This window comes from Saccostrea echinata, unplaced genomic scaffold (assembly GCF_033153115.1).
Source record: "Saccostrea echinata isolate AGI-Se365-2 ecotype Australia unplaced genomic scaffold, CSIRO_AGI_Sech_v1 ptg000028l, whole genome shotgun sequence".
NCBI classification, from domain to species: domain Eukaryota; kingdom Metazoa; phylum Mollusca; class Bivalvia; order Ostreida; family Ostreidae; genus Saccostrea; species Saccostrea echinata.
In genome coordinates, this window is record NW_026889777.1 from 15633640 (window position 1) to 15654561 (window position 20922).

At 31.4% G+C, this 20922-nt stretch overlaps 1 protein-coding gene across 1 annotated transcript in view; it reads left to right on the forward strand.

Moving 5' to 3' along the window:
* Positions 1-2454: 2454 nt before the first annotated feature.
* Positions 2455-20922, forward strand: part of LOC133193564 (uncharacterized) — a 45908-nt gene continuing 27440 nt past the window's right edge. Inside the window, exons 1-5 of the mRNA XM_061329525.1 lie at positions 2455-2505; positions 3217-3300; positions 16292-16370; positions 18948-19041; positions 19324-19436. Coding sequence (XP_061185509.1) covers positions 2455-2505; positions 3217-3300; positions 16292-16370; positions 18948-19041; positions 19324-19436 — 421 coding nt within the window. The remainder of the gene's footprint in view (positions 2506-3216; positions 3301-16291; positions 16371-18947; positions 19042-19323; positions 19437-20922) is intronic.

The window sequence follows — 20922 nt, forward strand, 5'->3', positions numbered from 1 at the left end:
GGTAAGCACAATCCAAAGCAGACTATAATACTTTTTGTTCAGGAAGATTTAAAGAAATAATTCCTCTGAATAGCAAAATATTACATAAGAAAAGATCATTTTAAATATTGTAGAAAATTGCCATATTGAATTTGATGAAGAATTAGGTTTACCATCTCAAAGTATTATAACCAACTCTGTTTTTAATATACAAAGTCTGAAAAAAATAACAAGCAAATAAATGAATTTTGTGAACAGTGCATCATTAAGGGATGTGCTTTTGTAGAAGATCAATTCTTATCTCGTATACCTAATTAGGATGGCGATACAAGAACGATATTGAATTTAAAAGAATTAATAAGTACAGTCCTTAATATAATTGCCAGATTTATTCTTTTGAAAGTAGCTATAAAAGTGGTAAAGAAGAATTGTTACATGGCATCATTAGATTTTAATCGTGAATATTATTCAGTATCAATTGCAGAGGAACAACGAAAATATTTAAGATTCATTTAGCTTTGAAATTTTTTTTGCATTTTCCTGATTTTATTACCAAGAAGCATTGCCAATGCTCCCCGATTGTTTATAAATTTTATGAAACCTCTGTTTTCTACTCTTAGAGTTATGGGTCATTGAATTTTGGTTATTTTGATGTTTGCTATCTTATAAGTGATACATTAGAAGAATTTTTATGCCCCCGGATCGAAAGATCCCGGGGGAATATTGTTTTTGTCCTGTCTGTCTGTTTGTCTGTTTGTCCGTTTGTCTGTTTGTCTGTTTGTCTGTCTGTCTGTTGTCAACTATAACCTTGCCTATAACTTTTGATTGGTTGGAGCTATGACGTTCATATTTCACATGTGTATTCCTTGTGACAAGACCTTTCTTTGGGTACCATCATATTTGACCTTATGACCTTGACCTTGGAGTTTGACCCACTTTTGCAAAATTTTATGAGACTTTAACCTTGGCCATAACTTCTGAACAGTTGGTGCTTGGGGTTTCAAACTTCACATGTGTATTCTTTGTGACAAGGCCTTCCTTTGCATACCAACAACTTTGACCTTTTGACCTTGACCTTGGAGTTTGACCTACTTTTGAAAAACTTTAACCTTGGCCATAACTTTTGAACAGTTGGTGCTTAGGGTTTTAAACTTCACATGTGTATTCCTTGTGACAAGACCTTCCTCTGGATATCAACCAGTTTGACCCTTTGACCTTGACCTAGGAGTTTGACCTACTTTTGAAAAACTTTAATAACCTTGGCCATAACTTTTGAATGGTTGGAGCTATGGCTTTCATACTTCACATAGGTAATCATTGCGACAAGACCTTCCTTTGGATACCAACTACCACTTTGACCTTTTGACCTTGACCTTGGAGTTTGACCTACTTTTGAAAAACTTTAACCTTGGCCATAACTTTTGAATGGTTGATGCAAGGGCTTTCATAATTCACATATGTAATTCCTGTGACAAGACCTTCCTTTGGATACCAACCACTTTGACCCTTTGACCTTGACCTAGGAGTTTGACCTACTTTTGAAAAACTTTAACCTTGGCCATAACTTTTGAACAGTTGGTGCTTAGGGTTTCAAACTTCACATGTGTATTCCTTGTGACAAGACCTTCCTCTGGATATCAACCAGTTTGACCCTTTGACCTTGACCTAGGAGTTTGACCTACTTTTGAAAAACTTTAACCTTGGCCATAACTTTTGAATGGTTGGAGCTATGGCTTTCATACTTCACATAGGTAATCCTTGCGACAAGACCTTCCTTTGGATACCAACCACCACTTTGACCCTTTGACCTTGACCTAGGAGTTTGACCTACTTTTGAAAAACTTTAACCTTGGCCATAACTTTTGAATGGTTGGTGCTAGGGCTTTCATACGTCACATATGTAATTCTTGTGACAAAACCTTCCTTTGGATACCAACCACTTTGACCCTTTGACCTTGACCTAGGAGTTTGACCTACTTTTGAAAAACTTTAACCTTGGCCATAACTTTTGAATGGTTGGTGCTAGGGCTTTCATACGTCACATATGTAATCCTTGTGACAAGATCTTCCTTTGGATACCAACCACTTTGACCTTGACCTTGACGTTTGACTTTTATTTAAAAAACTTTAACCTTCGCCATAACTTTTGAACAGTTGTATCTAGGTCTTTCAAATTTCACAGGTGTATTCCTTGAGACAAGACCTTTCTTTGGGTATCAACATTTTTCATCTTTTGGCCTGGATTTTGACTTGCATTTGAAGAAACTTTAACCTTCGCCATAAGCTGCCATACGGGGGCATCAATGTTTCACAAACACATCTTGTTGAAAATGTATCAGATTAAATTTGGATGGAAAGAGTAGTTTTGGTCATAAACGAAAAGAAATCTGTATGTGTACCATCTCATTATACTTCTTTTCGAGGAAATATTATTGATTGTGACATGTCAAAGTAGAGCAGACACTATCTCGAGGAATGGAGGAAAGTGTGGAAAAAGGAAGCTGTTCAATTCGTTTGCTAGCTAGTGTAATAAGTCTGATTGTGACATGTATTTCTGCAGTAGAATATAGTCCATTATTTTATAGAAATGGTTTGTTTTGATTGATAGAAAATATTTACATATAGAAAAAATCATAGATCATGGAAATCCAGACATTGTGATTACGATTGATGCTTCCACTGTAGGATGGGGAACAGTCTGTGATAGTGGTGTAATTTGGAATGGAATGTAGATGAAAGAAAAAATCATATTAATTACAAATTCTTAGAATTTCTTGCAATATATCTGTCACTAAAATCTTTTTGCAAGGATTTCTCTGATATACATGTGAAGAAAATGATACCGGTAGATAATACATGTTTGAAGGCAAACATGTGTTTAAATAACATTGGTAGAACAAATTCAGAAAAAACAGGTTATTACAACACAATTGGTTTTGGTGTATGAATAACAATTTTTGGATTTCTCTTGATCATGTACCTGGTGAAAACAATATACATGTAGCAGATAAATTTTCTAGGGAATTAAATGACTCTATAGAATGGAAGCTAGAAGTTGGAATTTTTGACAGAATTTCTTATGTTTTTGGACTCCCTGAGTTGGATCTGTTTGCATACATGTAGTCTCAACAAACAGTTGAAGCTATATTGTTCGTGGAAACCTGATTTCGTTGCAAAATTTATGAATGCATTTTCGTTTCAATGGACAGGTTATCATTATGTTTTTCCTCCTTTCAGTCTAATCAGCAGAACACTACAGAACGTGAGGACAAACCAGATAGTGTGTTTGATAGTGGTTCCACTGTGGCCAACTCAGTGCTGGTATCCAGTGCTTAAGGGTTTGTTGGTACATGTAAAAACTGCAAGATTCTTCCAAGGGGGATTCCTAGAGATCACTGACAAATCAAGAATACTGAAGCTATATTGAAAATTGATTTTGTTCAGTAATAAAAGGAAAATACATGTAAGTGCAATTCAAGGTCCTGTAGTCCATGTCCTTAATTTAATGACTAAACCCTCTGATTCAGGGCTTGAATACAGTGTGCTTAACACAGCAAGGCATTATCATTGAATGTTCTAAGAATTTCTTGTGATAGTTTTACCGTAGGAAAGCATCTGTTTGTGATTAGAGTTTTAAAGGAAGTGTTCACCTTTATGGAAAGTGAACCACTCTATTCAGTAATGTAGGGTGTTTCTAGTGTATTGTCTGTACTGAGAAAATTATCTCCATTTAAATATTTATCATTAAAAGATTTATGTCTTAAATTATGCATGTTAGCTTCATTAATAACAGCAGATAAATGTCAGTCTTTATATTTATTGATATAGATGGCAAATATATATGTTGTATTATGAAGGTTTTCTTAAGCAGGATAGATCTTGGTGTCATACAAACTGTGTAGAATTGAAAGCTTATCCATCAGATCAAAGATTATACGTGATAATTGTGTTAAAGGAATATATGAAGAGAACAAACAATTTTAGAAAAGATTGTACATTTTTGTATGTAAGCTATGTGAATCCACAGAGTTGGCAATGATAATATTTCAACATGGCTTAAAACTATTATGACCAGGGCATGTGTATACTCTAAAAAGTTCTCAATTTTCATAGTATTAGAAGTGCTGCTGTGTCGAACGCTAAAATATGCTTCCGTTTCTTTTGAAAGTTGGAGTGTGGAGTATTGCTGGAATTCGCAATTTCTTTCTGCAGTGTGAGTTGAAGTGTTTTGTTGCATTTATTTTTTGCAAAATTGAACGTTTTTTCTACTTCATCAGTTGATCTGTTCGTTTTTTGCTTAATAATCTCATATGATTCCGAAAGTGATGTGAAGTATTAACATTCCCCAATTAAACGAGACTTTACTAAGACATTTGCATTCTTATTTGAATTTTTTTTTTTCATATTATATTTACATTGATATCAAAGTAAATGATCAAGAGGAAAATCTAAGTTAAGTTAAAATCCGACGTTTTGAACTGGTTTTCTTTTGAAAGATTTGCATTTAAATGAATAGCAAAAACCAAAATCTATTACATAGCAAAATTGTCAAAACGCTTCCGCAGTATTCTCGAAAACTACTTTGTAAAATTCATGCAGAATTAGAAAAGACTACACTGTAATACCAAATGTTGAGATTTGCAGCCGGCTGCACAAAAAAGTGAAACTCAGAACTCTAGAGAAAATTAAACTGGCATGCGCTTGATGTCGAGTTATTCTCATTATGTTAGAGTATTACAGTTTTTATTGTATACGATAAACTAGTTTGTGCAGATATATTGCACGTTTAGCTATTCTGTTCTTTGCCTATAAATGTTAAAAAACTGAAGGTACTTACCTAGAAATGTAACATGTTTTCTTCCTGTAAGTTGAAGTAGCATTTTGTTGCAGTAAAAACGAAAGTACGCCAAATGTTCTTCACTTTTTTCCTTGATATATTAGTGCTCTACTTAAAATGTTTTCTCACACAACTAAAAGGAAGAAACACACATACAAACACAATAATACTGAGGACATCAGAACAAAGTGTATCACAATATAAAGATTAAATAATATAGTACAGTGACTTTGAAGTCCCAAATCCCTATTCTTTAAGTATTTTAGCCTGGATATCTCGAATTCACGGATATCTCGAAGTTTTTTCTCAGTCCCACTGAGTTCGAGATACCAAGGTTTGACTGTAATTGAATTTTCCAATTGTTGGCATCATTTGAAGAGTATTTTTTACGTTTAAAATACAGTGTATTCTACATTTCTTGAATTGAATATTCCAGAATAAGTTTATCGGAAAATGATTGTTGAACGAATTGTAAATATCATATCAGATTTATATGGAACATTCGAGAAAAGATTGCTTTACATTTTATGTTCATTTATATGCAAAGAACAAGGTTAACATAAAATGGAACACAACCAGAAAGAAACATGAAACTGAAATATTTGTAACTTTTTATTTAAATATTTTACAAATAGCCGTTGTTTTGAATATTTATTTTTTCCGTTTGGTTAAATATTGTGCCTTGCAATTTTCAAAAAAAAGTCTTTTGTTGCAGTGTCTTAAATAATATAAAATTGATTGTTTATAACTAAACCATTTTAGAGCGAAGAATAAGAAACTGCCAAAAAAAAGGCAAAGGGAGTATTTTGTAACAAAATGAAGTTTCAATATATAAATCTAAAAATAATTATTATTAAGTCAATATATAAATGAAATGTTATAGTACTGTTTTGTACTACCTGTATGCACTATTTCACCAAAAAGTCTAGAGATAAAAGAAATATACTGGACATCATTGCTTATATTTCCGTCTGATAGCGACCATTGTTGGGAACTTAATAAGTAAGAGATTTTAATATAATCAGGAAACATATACGCTCGTAAAAAGATAATAAATCAATGAAAAAAAATATCAAAAGCCTAAATTGCAAACATAAAATGTTCACTTCCCCCTTAGGATTTTTATTCCATTGTTAATGAAACGTTAACAAAACTGATATGACGCTTTCTTCTCAAAGATTTATTTTAAATTGCTGACCTTTAAAATAGTCGGATGAAATATACATTGCACACATGAAAAATGGTCTAGCTTTAGATAACGGACAAAATATATGAATGTTAGAATATGCAATTAAAAAAAAAAAAAAAATTGTACATTATAAAGTCTCACTAGTAATCTGTACACTTGGAGAGAATCTGTAGGAGAAAAGGGAATGTTATGACAGTCAGTGGCTATTGCAAAAGCTTTGTAACAAGGTTCTGGGTTTTTTAGGAGACTGTCAAGTCGACATAGGTATTTTTTTGTTTTCTTCTTATTAAAATGAAATACATATGAATCAATGATCATATACACTTTTAAATCAGGTTTTGCAGTGAATGATATGATGAACAATCAGTTACTTTATTTCAAAAAATGCAAGGCACGGTTTCAATGAAATGACACGATAGATTAACAACGTTTTGTAAATTTTGATATACACAGAATCTCAGAGTGATAATATTCAGGATAAAGAATACGACCAGCTGGATATCAAACAATAGAAGAGATTTAGAAAAAAAAAAACGTTATTTGACATACGATTATATATTAAAATACACCACCTTCAAAATATAGGAAAGTTTAATAAGGAAAAATAGAAAATCAAATAAAAAAGGCTGCTCAGTATATCTAATGCAGTCTTATAATGCAATACTGTCAGCGGTTTATGAGGTTTATCTAATAACTAAGAATTCTTATATAGAGCTGATAAACTCTTCCTCCAAAGTAAATTGAAAATTGGAGTTTTACCTACCTTTACACTTGGTTTTGCATGTCACCAAATGCAACAAGGTAGAAAGTTCTTGTTCAAGCGGTGTTGCAAATGAGCTTAGCCAAGCAATTCCGCACTGTAACACTGGGGAAAAATCGTTCGATAATAGGTAACATATCACATTTTTGTCAAATGATTTTTTTTATTCTTTCAGAAAAGAAACTTGTTTATTATTTAGATTACCAATAAAAATCATTTCTATTGAGAGGAAATAAAAATAAAGAAATGCGAACAAAACATCAGAAAAATGGAGAGGAAATGGGAAATAATTCAATTTTTATGACATGAACTCTCATACAATTTGATCATATAATTCAACCACACTTTTCATCTGCAACTACCTATTCTTTCTCATTCAAAACGATTTTCCTTGTTTCTAGTAGTGTTCCCCTTTTGACGATGACAAGAGTATATACAAATGATTACACAAAATGACTTAAGCTCTGGTTGGAACAATTATAATATTTTTTTTATCGTAGCTGTCCATATTGCATTTTTCTTTTTGAAAAAAAGACGGAAGTATATTTCCTATCACAGCACAAATGTACAAAGAACAAGGTCGCCAAAGGCCAGAGTAGAATCATCGCGTTCCTTGTTCAATTTCAAAATTCTACCACCATGAAATGACTACAGTGGTGTAAATTTTATTTATATTTGCCTGAGTAAAGGACCTTCTTATTTGTTTTTGTATTTTCAAAACCATCATCTCAGTAAGATTGAATTGATGTAAACCTTGTAATCTAAATTCAAAATTTTGTATTTCATAAACTTTTATTGAAGTCTATTTCGTTTTTCAAGGTAATATAATTAATAAATAAGTTTAATCTCTTTGCAACAAAGGAACTAATGGAACGAAATATCAAGAAGGACCGTCCCTGACACTATATCGATATATAGATACAAAACTAATTTATCTACTAGTATTTGTCATGAATATGCAACCTTAGAAAGTTATAGAAAGAAAATAGAAAAGAACTGTACTTGTTAATGTGAACACCAAAGTGACATGTGTAACGAGGCAGGCTATTTACAAATAAGTTAATAATAGAAGGATATCAACAATCTCATCTAAAGAGAACATTTCACAAATTCTATGGTCGATACAATGACCTTAATTGCAAATACAATATGTCGTTAGGTTGAATGTTGACTAAGGTCTTTCATACAAATTATAAGGTCATTATTTTCACAAAGAATGGTCTAAGGATTTTCTGTTTACCGGATCATGAAAAGTAAGGAGCACATGGCAGGTAATATTTTGTTTGAATATATCCTTTAACCTCTTTTGACCTTATTTTCCTCTGCAGTTGTGAATTATGACGAGGGCAATTGTAATCAAATCTAACGGTATTTCTAAAGCTGCAGACAAAAATGATATTTGAAAATTTTGAAGAAAAATATCTTTCTCAACTAAAATAACATTAGAATAAATATCAGATACTACCTAGAAACTGGCAGTTTATGTTTTTCCACAATAACAGGAAGACGTGACGTATTTTTGATCCATGTATGACCGACTCTCTTTTAAAATATCCGGGCGATAACTCTTGAGTTCTTAATTTGAATTTATTGAAATTTTGAATGTTGCATTTTTCAGTTTCTTTATATCGATCTTAATTGCATATTAATACAAATAACTATTTTTTTTCAAATACTATGATAATAATTATTCATTATAAAAAAATAGAGCAAAAATGTAATCATAAAATTAAATGTTTTTTGTTCTTTGATCGTCACGTTTGCACTGACAATTAAATACACGCTTGAAAAAATCCACACTCTGGATGCCCTAGGTGCCATTTTTTTTTTAAGCTGCGGGGTTGAATTACTGTTCAGGTATAGTTTCAACTATAACTCGGGTCTTCAAAACTTGCTTTGCTTTTCATAACCTTCAATTATGTTAACTAAAAACTAATCAAGTGAAGTCGATCGTGTCTGAGAAACAGAAGAAACCAAGGGACCACTAGAGCTTGGGGTTCCTGATTGAAAAAGAAATAATGATTTTTTTAAAAATTATTTTTTTTCTTCCTTAAAGTCCGAGTAGCAGTTTTACCAGCCGATACTCTCATTGTTCAATGGCTCATCGGTTAACCGGGTACTCGGTAATAACACGAATTTAAACACTGAGCTTATTGCAATCATTCAGCTTTGCGAATAATGCATGACGAAGATGATGTCAATAATTATATTGTTTTTTTTTTTTGTTTTTTTTTTAAAACCATCGTCTTTTTATACCGAGAATTTAAGATTTGAAGCAAAATCTTTGTAATACTTTATTTCAAATTAATTTTCTATTTTTTCCCTTTTTTCATCCAGAGAATTTTAAAACTTTTGAAATCTTTACTCCTATGCATTGGAGAACTGTTTCATTATACAATTCCGGTGACAAGCCTATCTTTCTTTCCCTTACTCATTCTATTTCTCTCTGAAAATGTGTGTATATTTGTGTTTCTCTAGCAACAATTAATCAAGAAAAAAATGTTCATTCTCATCCATATCTCGACTCAATAGATCATGTATCATGTATAAGTGAACTTGAAATAAAAGACACCACTGAGTCTGCCATTTCTGCTTCATAGCTGAATTCATGTTCTACTGAATAGAGACATTGGTAAACAATCTTAACTATACATAGCAACTAGGATGACCTCGGCTATCCCGTTGTCAATCTGCAATAATAATGTAGCATTGTTCTGTTATCACAGGTATTTAGTGTCTCTGTCATGTTTGAATGTATCGACAAGTAGTATCATGTCTTGTGTTTTAATCGAAGTCTGCTACTGACAAACTGAGACTTAATTATAATAAACCTCTTACAAAGTTTGTATTTTACAGATTTTATAGTCTTTATAATGACTTCGTTTGCAAACACAGTCATTAGGTTGCATTTGAATGATATCTTAAATATTAAAAATTAGGCTATTGTTTCCATACCTATTTTGATTACGTATTACTGAGGGCTCACAACGGGTGTGACCGGTCGACATAGGATGTTTACTTCACCATGGCATCTGATCCCCCAACTGGTTTTTTTAGGGATCTATGATGTCGATTTTACTGTGTTCTCAGTTTTTATGCATTTTAGAATTATGATATAATTCACCGCTTGTTATTGTCACCTTTTCCGATGCAAAAGATAAAATAACACACAAAATCGAGTTTCAAGATAAAATATAATACCCATGCGGTTCAGATCTGAAATCTAGTAATAAAGCAAACAAAAGGTACATCAGCTGGTTTTTATTTCGTGCAAATTCATTCAACAGATTTGATGGTATACTTTCGCGTACCGGTAAGCATCATACCTAAAAATATGTTTTTAAGTAATACTTGAGCGCCAGGATAAGTACCCAAATACTTCAAAAACCTACGCAAGAATGGAAATAAATCTATAAATGTACAGGAAAACCTTGTATTACACGTTATGTTACTTACGTCTGTAGTAGGTTTACTTTATTTGTCCTATTTTGAATGTAATGTAAAATAAGCACCAAATTTTTCTTTGTTATATTTTTATTTTCGCTCTTAGTTTCTGGGATGATTTAATATTCCAAAGTTTTAAGCATGTAATTTTTTTCTGCATCTCAGATGTCCATGACCATTTGATCCCCCCTTTTTTCAGGATTCAAGCTGCGAATCAAAATGACAAAATAATGAGAAAAAAAAACAAGACAGCAATTAAAGAAATATACTTGATGGATCCTCATGAATAAGCTTTAAAATTTTTATCTATTATACTGTTATACTGTTCACTATCTCCATATTTCACTTTTTTATTTCTTCGTCCCTCGTTGTCACAAAGATATTTATCAAATAATTAAACATTTCTATTCTCAGATTTTATTATCTCTTTAAAAAGTAAGGTAATTTTTTTTTAACAAAATGAGTCAAAAGTACAATCTATTAAAGCTTACTGGTCGATGAAGGAGAAGTGGGGATCCCATTTTCATTAAAATAAATAAAATGGAGAAATTGAAAATCAATTTCTTATCTCTTATCATGATAATATGAACAAGTTGTTATATTTCGAGTAGATGAGAGTAAATCAGTAAAAACAACTTTATTACAGATATCATGAAGGGAAGCAGACGTTCAGTAGTGACAAAAATGAGTCTTTGCTCGAATTTGATAATTATTGTTCTTTATCTGCTTGTCTCAGCACCTAATTCAAGTAAGTAATATTAAATTTTCCTATTCTGTCCCGTTTGTTATCTGTTTTTCATGAAATCATGTAAAAACGATTCTGAAGGACTGTACGATTTTCTCTCTAGAAGTACCATAAGCCGTGGTATCCGGACAGTAAATTGTTTTTCCCGAGTACGTTAACTGACAACTATCTTAGGATGGAACTGCGCCATCAAGTCAACTAATTTCTCATTTAAAGGCCTGGCTGAATGACTTTTGGCATTCATTCAACTTTGAGTTGACTGAGTGGCATAGTTTTATCCTGTGTATAAGAATAGACATTCTTTGGAAATGTAACAATGCTATTGATACAATATTTGAGCAATGTTCAATGAAAAACAAAAATTCCAACCAGATTTTACTTTGAAAACTTTGGTTAGAGTTGTTATCTGCTCTTACAATACAGCAAGAGTGATTAAATACGAAGCCTAGGGTTGTTCGGAAAGTTCGCGGACCATGTCAATCTTCGTTATAATATTTTTAAGAAATTTAAATTGAGCACATTATTTTATGTACGAAATGATTATTTTGTTGATGTAAGAAGTGTCATTCCATGTGATTTAATAGAAGACATGTTATATAATTTTAAAATCAACATGTTTGGTAACCACGGAGCAAACTCAAGAACATTACAACGTCAAAAACATATAGCACCATGAGGTTCACAAAAATATTCTCCCTATACATTTCACACAGCATGGCCCAATACCAGTGCACTTACTAGAACCGTTTCTTTATCACTTGAAATTTATTTTGCTAAACATTTGTTCCAGTAGCATAATTTTGTTTGTCAATGTTATATTTTTTTTATTGCGTAACTGTGCTTTCACAAGATCAGCAACTGTGAAGCGCCAAACTCTTAACATGACCTTACTAACGTTTTAAAGATTTTAACAGATATTTGCACACAGATCGTCCTCATCTGATACAGAGTCTCTAGCATTCAAATACTGCCTGTAAAATGTACACACACATGCATGGCTCACTTTTGACATATTTCCTACTCCCTCCAGCTTTTTCAGATTTTTTTAATGAAGTTTTCAATGGTACAACATCAAATTGTATCGTTAACTGCTGCTCCGTGACGTTCTACGACGTCATTTTTTCCCCCCTTTTTTAATGAGGACTGCCTATCTTCTGAAATTGATTTCTTTCCAACTAAGCAAATATGAAGTCATAATTTGGAATATGAAACGATGTAACAGTTCTTAATTTGAACGTATAGGTTTTTTTCCTTTTTGTACCATTTTACATGTACAGAGGATATAACTACAGACATTTAGTGTATTGATTGTATATTACAAAATTTTGACCTGCTCCGCCACCCAATTTTCGTATTTTTTTTTAATTTTTAAATAAGTTAAAAATAATTACGATATTTTAATCTTTTATATACTTCATATGATGTTTCTTTTGGGAACATTTTAACCAATTTGGACATAATATGACGTTAAATAAAAAAGTTACGACAGTAGTCCACGAACCTTCCGAACAACTGTCGTGTATTGCCTTTTCAAGAATGTCTAAACTGCTTGTTTCATGAAAATAAAGTTGTCCAGAATTGACCAATGTTGAGAAAGTGCTATAGAAATAATGAATGCAGCGTAACGGTTGTTGTGTTCTTTTTTACGTTAGCTAGAATTTCTGTTATTATCCTTTAGAATAATACAGTCAATCTGATAGGTTTAAAGCAAGTCAAATGCTGACTGACGTTTTCATACTAATTGTTAGGCCATTATTTATACACTGAACTGTCAACGGATTTTTCTGTTTTTTTTTTCTCGATCATGACAAGGAGCACACGGCGGGTGTGACCGTTCGGCAGGGGATGCTCACTCTTCCATGACACCTGATCCCACCTCCATTTTGAGGTCCGTGTTTGCTCCGCTCCAAATTTGTATCGATTCATTGGACTTTCGAGATTGAATACTGTTCGTTATCTTCATATTTCCTGCAGGGAGACAATTCGTGATGTCTCCCTCACGCACAGGGTGACAACAATTGTTTCCCTTTAGATGACAATAAAATAGCACAAGTGAGCGTGCAGGGTGAAACTGTGTTGCCTCCCTTTAGATGAAAATAAAATATCGTAAACGAGATAACTCATGCATATAATTGGCATAACGGTAATTATAAATGCGGGATCGGTAAACAATAAATTCTAAAAGTGACGTCAAAGTTATCTGTTGAGAGATTTTGAAAGTATTGAATCAAATCAGTGCGTAGGAGAACAAATGAGGTTTGACTGAAAATATATACTCTATTGTATTAAATTTAGATTCTTTAACTATTATGGACTATTTAGAAGAGAGACAACACAAAGAGTTTTCACCCTAGGGTGCAAGCACCCTCGTTTGTCAACCCTACTCAGACCTGATAATTTGTAATGTCTCCCTTCTAAACAGTTAATAATTGTATAATGTTAAAACAATCAAAGTCGAGTTGCATAGATCTAGTGAATAATTTGATGAAAGTTAATTTACAATTATAGAAAACTCAATTGTAAACACTTTTCTAAACGGCAAAGGGGTATGATACTCAAAAATAGGAATTTACATGTATTAGTGACTCTATATGTAAATTGAAAAATTATACTTTTCTTGAATCTACTTGAAACCTAATATGTGGGAAATTTTGATGTGTTATTAACAATGGATGCCCTACTAACTCAATTCATGAGATTTGAGCTATTTATTTGAGTTTGTAACCTATTGATAGCTCACATCTACAATATTCTTGTCACTACAGCTCCTATGTTTTTTGGAACTTATCTGTTATAAAAATCTGTTCATAAAGGATTTCTTTTGTTCGCCTGTCATTTTTTTATTACTGTGTGACTATTTTATTACTATGTTAAAATTATATTTTTTAACTTGTTTGTTTCTAACCCTATCCCTTTCCTAAACATCGTTAAAAGGTGTCAATGGATGAAATGTGAAGACAAAGAATGATCATTCTCAAAAGGTCATCGAAACAATACAAATTATGTACAGAGCCAAAACAGACCTCTGCAAACAGAGGTGTGATCAGATGCCATGGAGGAGAAGACATCCCTTGTAGACTCGTCACAACCGCCGTGTGCTCCTTGTCATAAGATTGGATAAACAAAAAAAATCAGTGTCAAAATAATGGCCTGGCAATTTTTTTTTTTGAAATACGTCAATCAACATTCGACTTAACAACATATTTTAATTGAAAACAAGGTTATTGTATGGACCATAAAATTTCCGAACTGAAGACTTTAAAGGAGATTGCTTATATCTTCGTATCATCAACTTATTTATCAATAACCTCAATAATTATTCCGGAAAAAAATGCCTTAAGAAAAGGAAGAGATGGTTATATGTATAAAAAAAAAAAAAAAAAAAAAAAAAAAAAAACACTTTCTACGTATGATTGTAATTTTTTATTGCTTTCGCCTCGTTTGATTGCCCACGAATTATAATTAATCAGTGAAAATTTGTTTCATCGAAATTACTATTATGTACCTCGCGCTTTTATGAAGGTCTTATAAAGGTCTTCTTATAATGAAGTATCGAGAACACCGAATAAAAATCTTGAGAAACAAAGCTAACATTTGACAAATCAAAAACATACCAGGTTATGCACATTTAATTATGGTCAATGAGGAGTCTTCAAACTGAACAAATTTATATAAACATATTGTATTTTACACCTTATCATCTCATAATCACCTGAAAAAAACTTCATTAATAAAAAAAATACATACAATAGCTTAACCACAGGTAAAAATGTTTTCGATAACACATTAAAAGAATATTTTTTTTAAAAAATGTATTTTATTTTAAAGAAAAACTTTATTTTATAAATGCAATACAATTTCCTTCATTTTATTGGACAACTACCGGAGAAATACACTACGGTCCTCGAAACCTATATGCAGCCGTCTATACAAAGGCACAGTATTTGACAATCATGCACCAAAACACCGCTTGCTGAAAAGAAAGTTTGTTTAATTTGTTCCTTGGGGAGTAAAGATACTAAGATCCTTGAAAAATCTTGACCTGAGAAATTTAAGAAAAAATAGGCATCAGTGATAAATAAGAAAACTATATCCAGTAAGTAATAACAACTAATTCATTTTTCAGTCCAATTAATTAGTTTATGCAAGATTGTGGCCTTGATGAAAATAAATTGAATACGGTTAGCCTTATAACCTGTGACCTTTTGATTTATTGTTCTTAAATTCACGTTCCCTCAAATAGTAATGTTTATCGTCCTAATTTGTAAAAAAAAAAAAGTTTTCATTTTACCTGTCCTCTGTATTTTATGACAACTCCCGAAAATATTCGTTGTTGAAAAAATAAATTAAAGAAGATTTATTATGAGAATAAGTCAAGTTATGAGACAGAAATATAGTCTTTGAGGAATGCTATGGGTAATGCTTTAAATATAATATTAGGCTGTTAACATATATTCAACAAAAAAGCAACACTGCTTAGATATGAAAATAAATGAAAATTTACGGTATTTTTCAATTCACAGTTGAAAATTTAAAAAAGTATACATATATAAATAATCTATTCTGAATTGGGAAATGAAAAATCGTCTCAGAGATTTCATTAGTGTATATGCGCAAAATAAAAAAAAAATTAAAAAAATTACAAAAGCATCTAAATTGGTAAAAACCTACGTTCCAGAGTCCTTGACACACGTTATGTTTGCATTAAATCGAAATTTAATCATCTAATACATGTATGACATTTGTATGTATGATTTTAAAAAATGGAAACACCTAATCATGTTATGAGTTCCTAGAAATCTTTATTGCAAACCAATCTTTTTCCCACTACTGTCCAAAATTCATATATGTGGCATACATTGATAGCACACAAATTGCCTTATTTGATATCTAATATGTCAGGCTGTTCTACGAAATTTTAAAACTTTCGAAATTCAAAATCAGAAAGTGTATTAATATATAAGGAAAAAAAAACATCGAACTGTCTATCAATGTGCAAATTGTTTTTCCCATTGTTCTTTTTTATGTTTGTATATCACTTTTCACTTTCATTTCTGATGTAACTAAAATTTGTTCTTCTTTTGATCCGCCAATGACGATTTTCAACATAGCATTTCGTACATTTCATAAAAGGGCAGAATAATTCCATTTTGAGTGAAAATATACCGAATGACATTTCTGTAGCTTCGTGGGCCCAGTGTAACTGGTTTGTGTGAACACACAGATACTAAATTTCATTAATCATGTCCGTCTTGTCTCCATGTTTAATTATGATAATTCTTCTATCGCCCCTTTCCCAATTTTTTCTTTCTCCACCTCAATTTTTAACTTGTATAGCTGAATACCTCAGTGGCAGATGGTGGTAATACATTTGTACGATATGGACCGTTTATATTGTGTTTGGCTAGTCCTTGTGGTTTATTTTCATTATGGTAAGATTTAGTATAACAAACTTATTTCCTTTCATTAACATAACATTATTTTATCATTACCATATCCTGCGGTTGAATGTGCAGAAGCATGCAGACGCAGCTAACCTTCTGTTCGAGATCATTTGGTATTTTAATATGAGGAAAAACTGTATTTTTTTCTTATTTTCATGGAAAATATTTTTAATGACGTTATTTTGATAAAAATGTGAAATATTTCAAATTTCTTTTAAGAAAAAGGTTAAATCTTTTAAGCGGTACTTTAAATTAGATGATAAATTATAGAGTGCAAAATTTTTTGCTATGCTTTTTTATTTTTGATTTTTTTTTATGTGCCGACACAAATTCTTTCTTAGATATTTAAATATCTTATAAAGTTTGAAATACAATAAAGTTCTGGTCGACAGATTACAATCTATTTGTTAACATTTCTTCCTTTTAGAACAAATTGAAGCTGTCCATTGGAAAGACTTGAATTTTTACTGTTCCAGAACATACAGCAATGCTCTATTATTTTATTTTGTCCAGTGCTATTTTTGATTTGAAAAAAAAAATCTTCATTCATGTTTTAGCGCGTCTGATAAGTATTCAAAAATATTCTTCATTCTATGGAGCGATCTATCACATGATGTATATATAATATATATTACCTGGTAAAAATATTTTGATAATTTTATTTTTTAAAAATGACTGGTATTAATGAAAATTTGTATTTCCCTTTTGAAATTTGGAAAAAATTTCTTGGCGTTTGAATAATAAGATTGATTCTAATGACTGATACATTTAGGTGAATGCAAAACAGTTTAAAACTTTACATGCATACACAACAGCTTTAAACCATAGTCACCAGGTTTATTCGTGGAATACCAATGTCAATATTACATTATTATGTACTTGGTACACGCGCACGTTTGATATATTTGATATAAAATAAAACTAAAAATGGGTCAATGAGCATCATTTTGAAACTCCTTTGACAATTGAAGCTCATTATTCCACGTATTTGTTCAGTGAAGCTATAAAATGTTTGCTAAAATTTGTTCGTTGTACGAACTATTAATTTTAATTGTCAAAATACAGAAAAAGTCTCTGAAATATCTAAACACATGCATTTCAACTATTTATCATTTTGCTATATTCTTATTTCTCTCACATTTATTTTGCATGTCAGACTATAGCAAATGTCGTTTCTTGAAGTCACTTCTACAAATCAAATCCACAAAAAACACCGTAGAAAAGTTGAAAATATACACATTGTAAAAGTTTATGTGTATTACATGCGAAATTATATTTGGTTTTTGATTTTTTGCTCACATTTTCTTAATAAATAAAGTCAATGTCTCTAATCATAAAGTAATTTCATCATTCAGTTTTATAAAAAAAAAAAAAAAAAAGAAGGAATTAGCACATTTGACAACGTGACATGAAAGTGTCTCCATATCTATGGGAAATTCTTTATGACCTATTTACATTGCAACTGTGCATTAACATCTGATATATCAAAGTTATGTCATACTAAACTAGCCTACTGAACTATTTTAATGTACAAATAATGAGGGTCACGTGACAGGTGTTTAAATACCCCAAGATAATGTTGTTTTACTTAATTGATATGACACTTTACAAATTATTTTAAGTCATATACGCACAGAGGTTATTTTAACTAAAAACTGACGACATGAATACACTGCAAATAAAACTACCTAGATTAAGTGTTAATGTATCAATTTTTTTAAAATTTTTAACGAAAATATGAAGGATGATTATAAAGGGTGAAATGACCATGATACCCACTTAATATTTGTTAATTGCTAAATGATCCACAAATACTGATTCTCATTGATACTTCTTACATATAATTGTGTACATGTATTATTTATTTAAATGATGAAGTTATGGAGATAACATTATTAGCTATGAATAAAACAAAATACTTATTGTATATTTGATTTTTCCAAAAAAAGACATCTTTATAAATGATGGTTAATTAGCTGTTCGTGTGTGTCAAATCTATCTCCCTGTTTCATAATAAAATGTAAGTAATCATTAACTAAGTCTATTAAGTCCTGACATGCTTAATTAGTATTTATATGTTAAACATTACTTCACTTCTTGACACAAGTCTCTTAAGCTTCTTCAAATTTTTGGCATTCATTATCTTGCCACTTTCTTCTATTTTTATTTGAGCACAAGTGTATAAACTTTTGATAACGCTTTGTATATTGTGTAAAAGCTCATATTTTTGTGATGTCGATTTTTGTAGTTTTATGGAAAAATATTGGAACATAGGGATTATTTTATTTCGTGTTTGTAGAAAGTTTGAGTTGAAATACATTTGAAACTTTACGTTTCGTTCAGGTCATAAATTCGTGGATCTCTTTATACCACGGAAACAACGAAAATTAAACCCCTTAAGCATTTGAGTCCTTTTACATTACAAGAATTCCATGTAAATATATCTTAATTACGTTCAATAAAAACAAAATGTTTAACAAGAGTAACATTTTTATGACAATACCAAATCTTGCGGAACATAAAAAGATACCTTTTTTTTTTTACTTTAGCTTTGTCACAGTGTAAGGAAGAGAAGACAATATCTGTGGGTATAGAGAGGGTCACGGTTCGATTTCCTCCAGCTAACCAAACCACCTACGAAAAGTAAGTAAAAAAAAAAAATCAAAATCCACACTTACTGAAATACTGTTTTTACTTAAAACATCTGACGATAGAGAGATAGGCTGAATAAACTGTTTTCTTGTATTGTTGAGAAAGAATATTTCATTATATCAATTACCCTAAAATTTGAGAAAAAGTGTGATGACATATGCGTATACTTTCAAAACTTACCTAACATTTTATCTTTTTCAAAGGTTCTGCTTTTTTTCGTTATTAATCCTTAAGAAAGCTTAGTACGCTTTACAATTGTTCATTTTTATGTAGATTTTTATTTTGCGAATGGAGATTTGTTGCCGAAGAACCAGATATGCGAATAGTTTATCAAATTTCCAACGTTAGTGTTCCCTGTGAAGATGTATTGGAAGTTTATGCTGGTGGTAAGCAAAAACTTATTTTAGTTCTTTAATGTTTTTTCTAAGAATGATTGTAAATCATCAAGATAAACCCAGAAATTGTCGATTATTTTACATGAAAAAAATGATTTCATGCATTTTTATTGATATTATTAAAAATGATAGTAAAAAAGGGTGATGAATTTTAAAACATAGAATTTTCTTATGCTAAACCGTGCCATACAAAGATTTTTTTTACCAATGAAAAAGAAAAAAAGTAGTGAACAGTGATCTATCTAAAAAAAAAAAACTACAAACAATACAAACCTCTAGCAAGGCACAAAATACGGACCTCAGGAAATTTTTATAGGTGGAATCAGGTGCCTAGGAGGAATAAGCATCCCCTGTCGATCGGTCACACCTGCCGTGAGCCCTTTGTATTGATCAGTTAAACGGAAGATTCCCCAGTCAAATTCAGTACAAAAAAAAAAACAACTGACAATTGGTTTGAATTATGTCAGTTAAAAACGACGACCCAGTGATAAGTTTTATTTGCAAATAAGGTCATTATAAATACCATAAAATTTATGAAATGCTAACTTCAAACAAGATTGTTGAAATCCTTGTAACATCAATTTATCGTTTTGTAACCTGCTTCGGTTTAAAAATTGGTCGTACTGAAAGCAGGCTCTTATTTCGTTCTTTGGCTGAGGCGTTTCATACCAATTGTTAGATCTTTGTCTTTTTAATTTCTCTAAGGACTTGAAGATCACTTTTTGACCCGAATGTATATTTTTTATGCCCCCGTAATCGAGGATTCGGGGGCATATAGTTTTTGTCATGTCCATCCGTCTGTCTGTCTGTTTGTCCGCAAAAACTTTAACCTTGCCCATAACTTTTAATTGGTTGGAGCTATTGTTTTCATATTTCACATGTGTATTCCTTGTGACAAAACCTTTCTTTGGGTACCATCATATTTAACCTTTTGACCTTGACCTTGGAGTTTGACCCACTTTTGCAAAATTTTATGAGACTTTAATCTTGGCCATAACTTTTGAACAGTTGGTGCTTGGGCTTTCAAACTTCACATGTGTAATCCTTGTGAAAAGATCTTTCTTTGGATACCAACACCTCTGACCCATTGACCTTGAGATTGGAGTTTGACCTACTTTTGAAAAAAAAAAAACTTTAACCTTGGCAGTAACTTTTTACCAGTTGGTGCTATGGTTTTCATACTTCACACGTGTTTCCTTGTGACAAGACCTTTCTTAACATCATATTTGACCTTTTGACCTTGGAGTTTGACCCACTTTGCAAAATTTTATGAGACTTTAACCTTAGACATAACTTTTGAACAATTAGTGCTAGGGCTTTCAATCTTTACATGTGTAATCCTTGTGAAAAGATCTTTCTTTGGATACCAACACCTTTGACCCTTTAATAACCTTGACCTTGGAGTTTGACCTACTTTTGAAAAAACTGTAACCTTGGCAATAACTTTTGAACAGTTAGAGCTAGGGCTTTCATACTT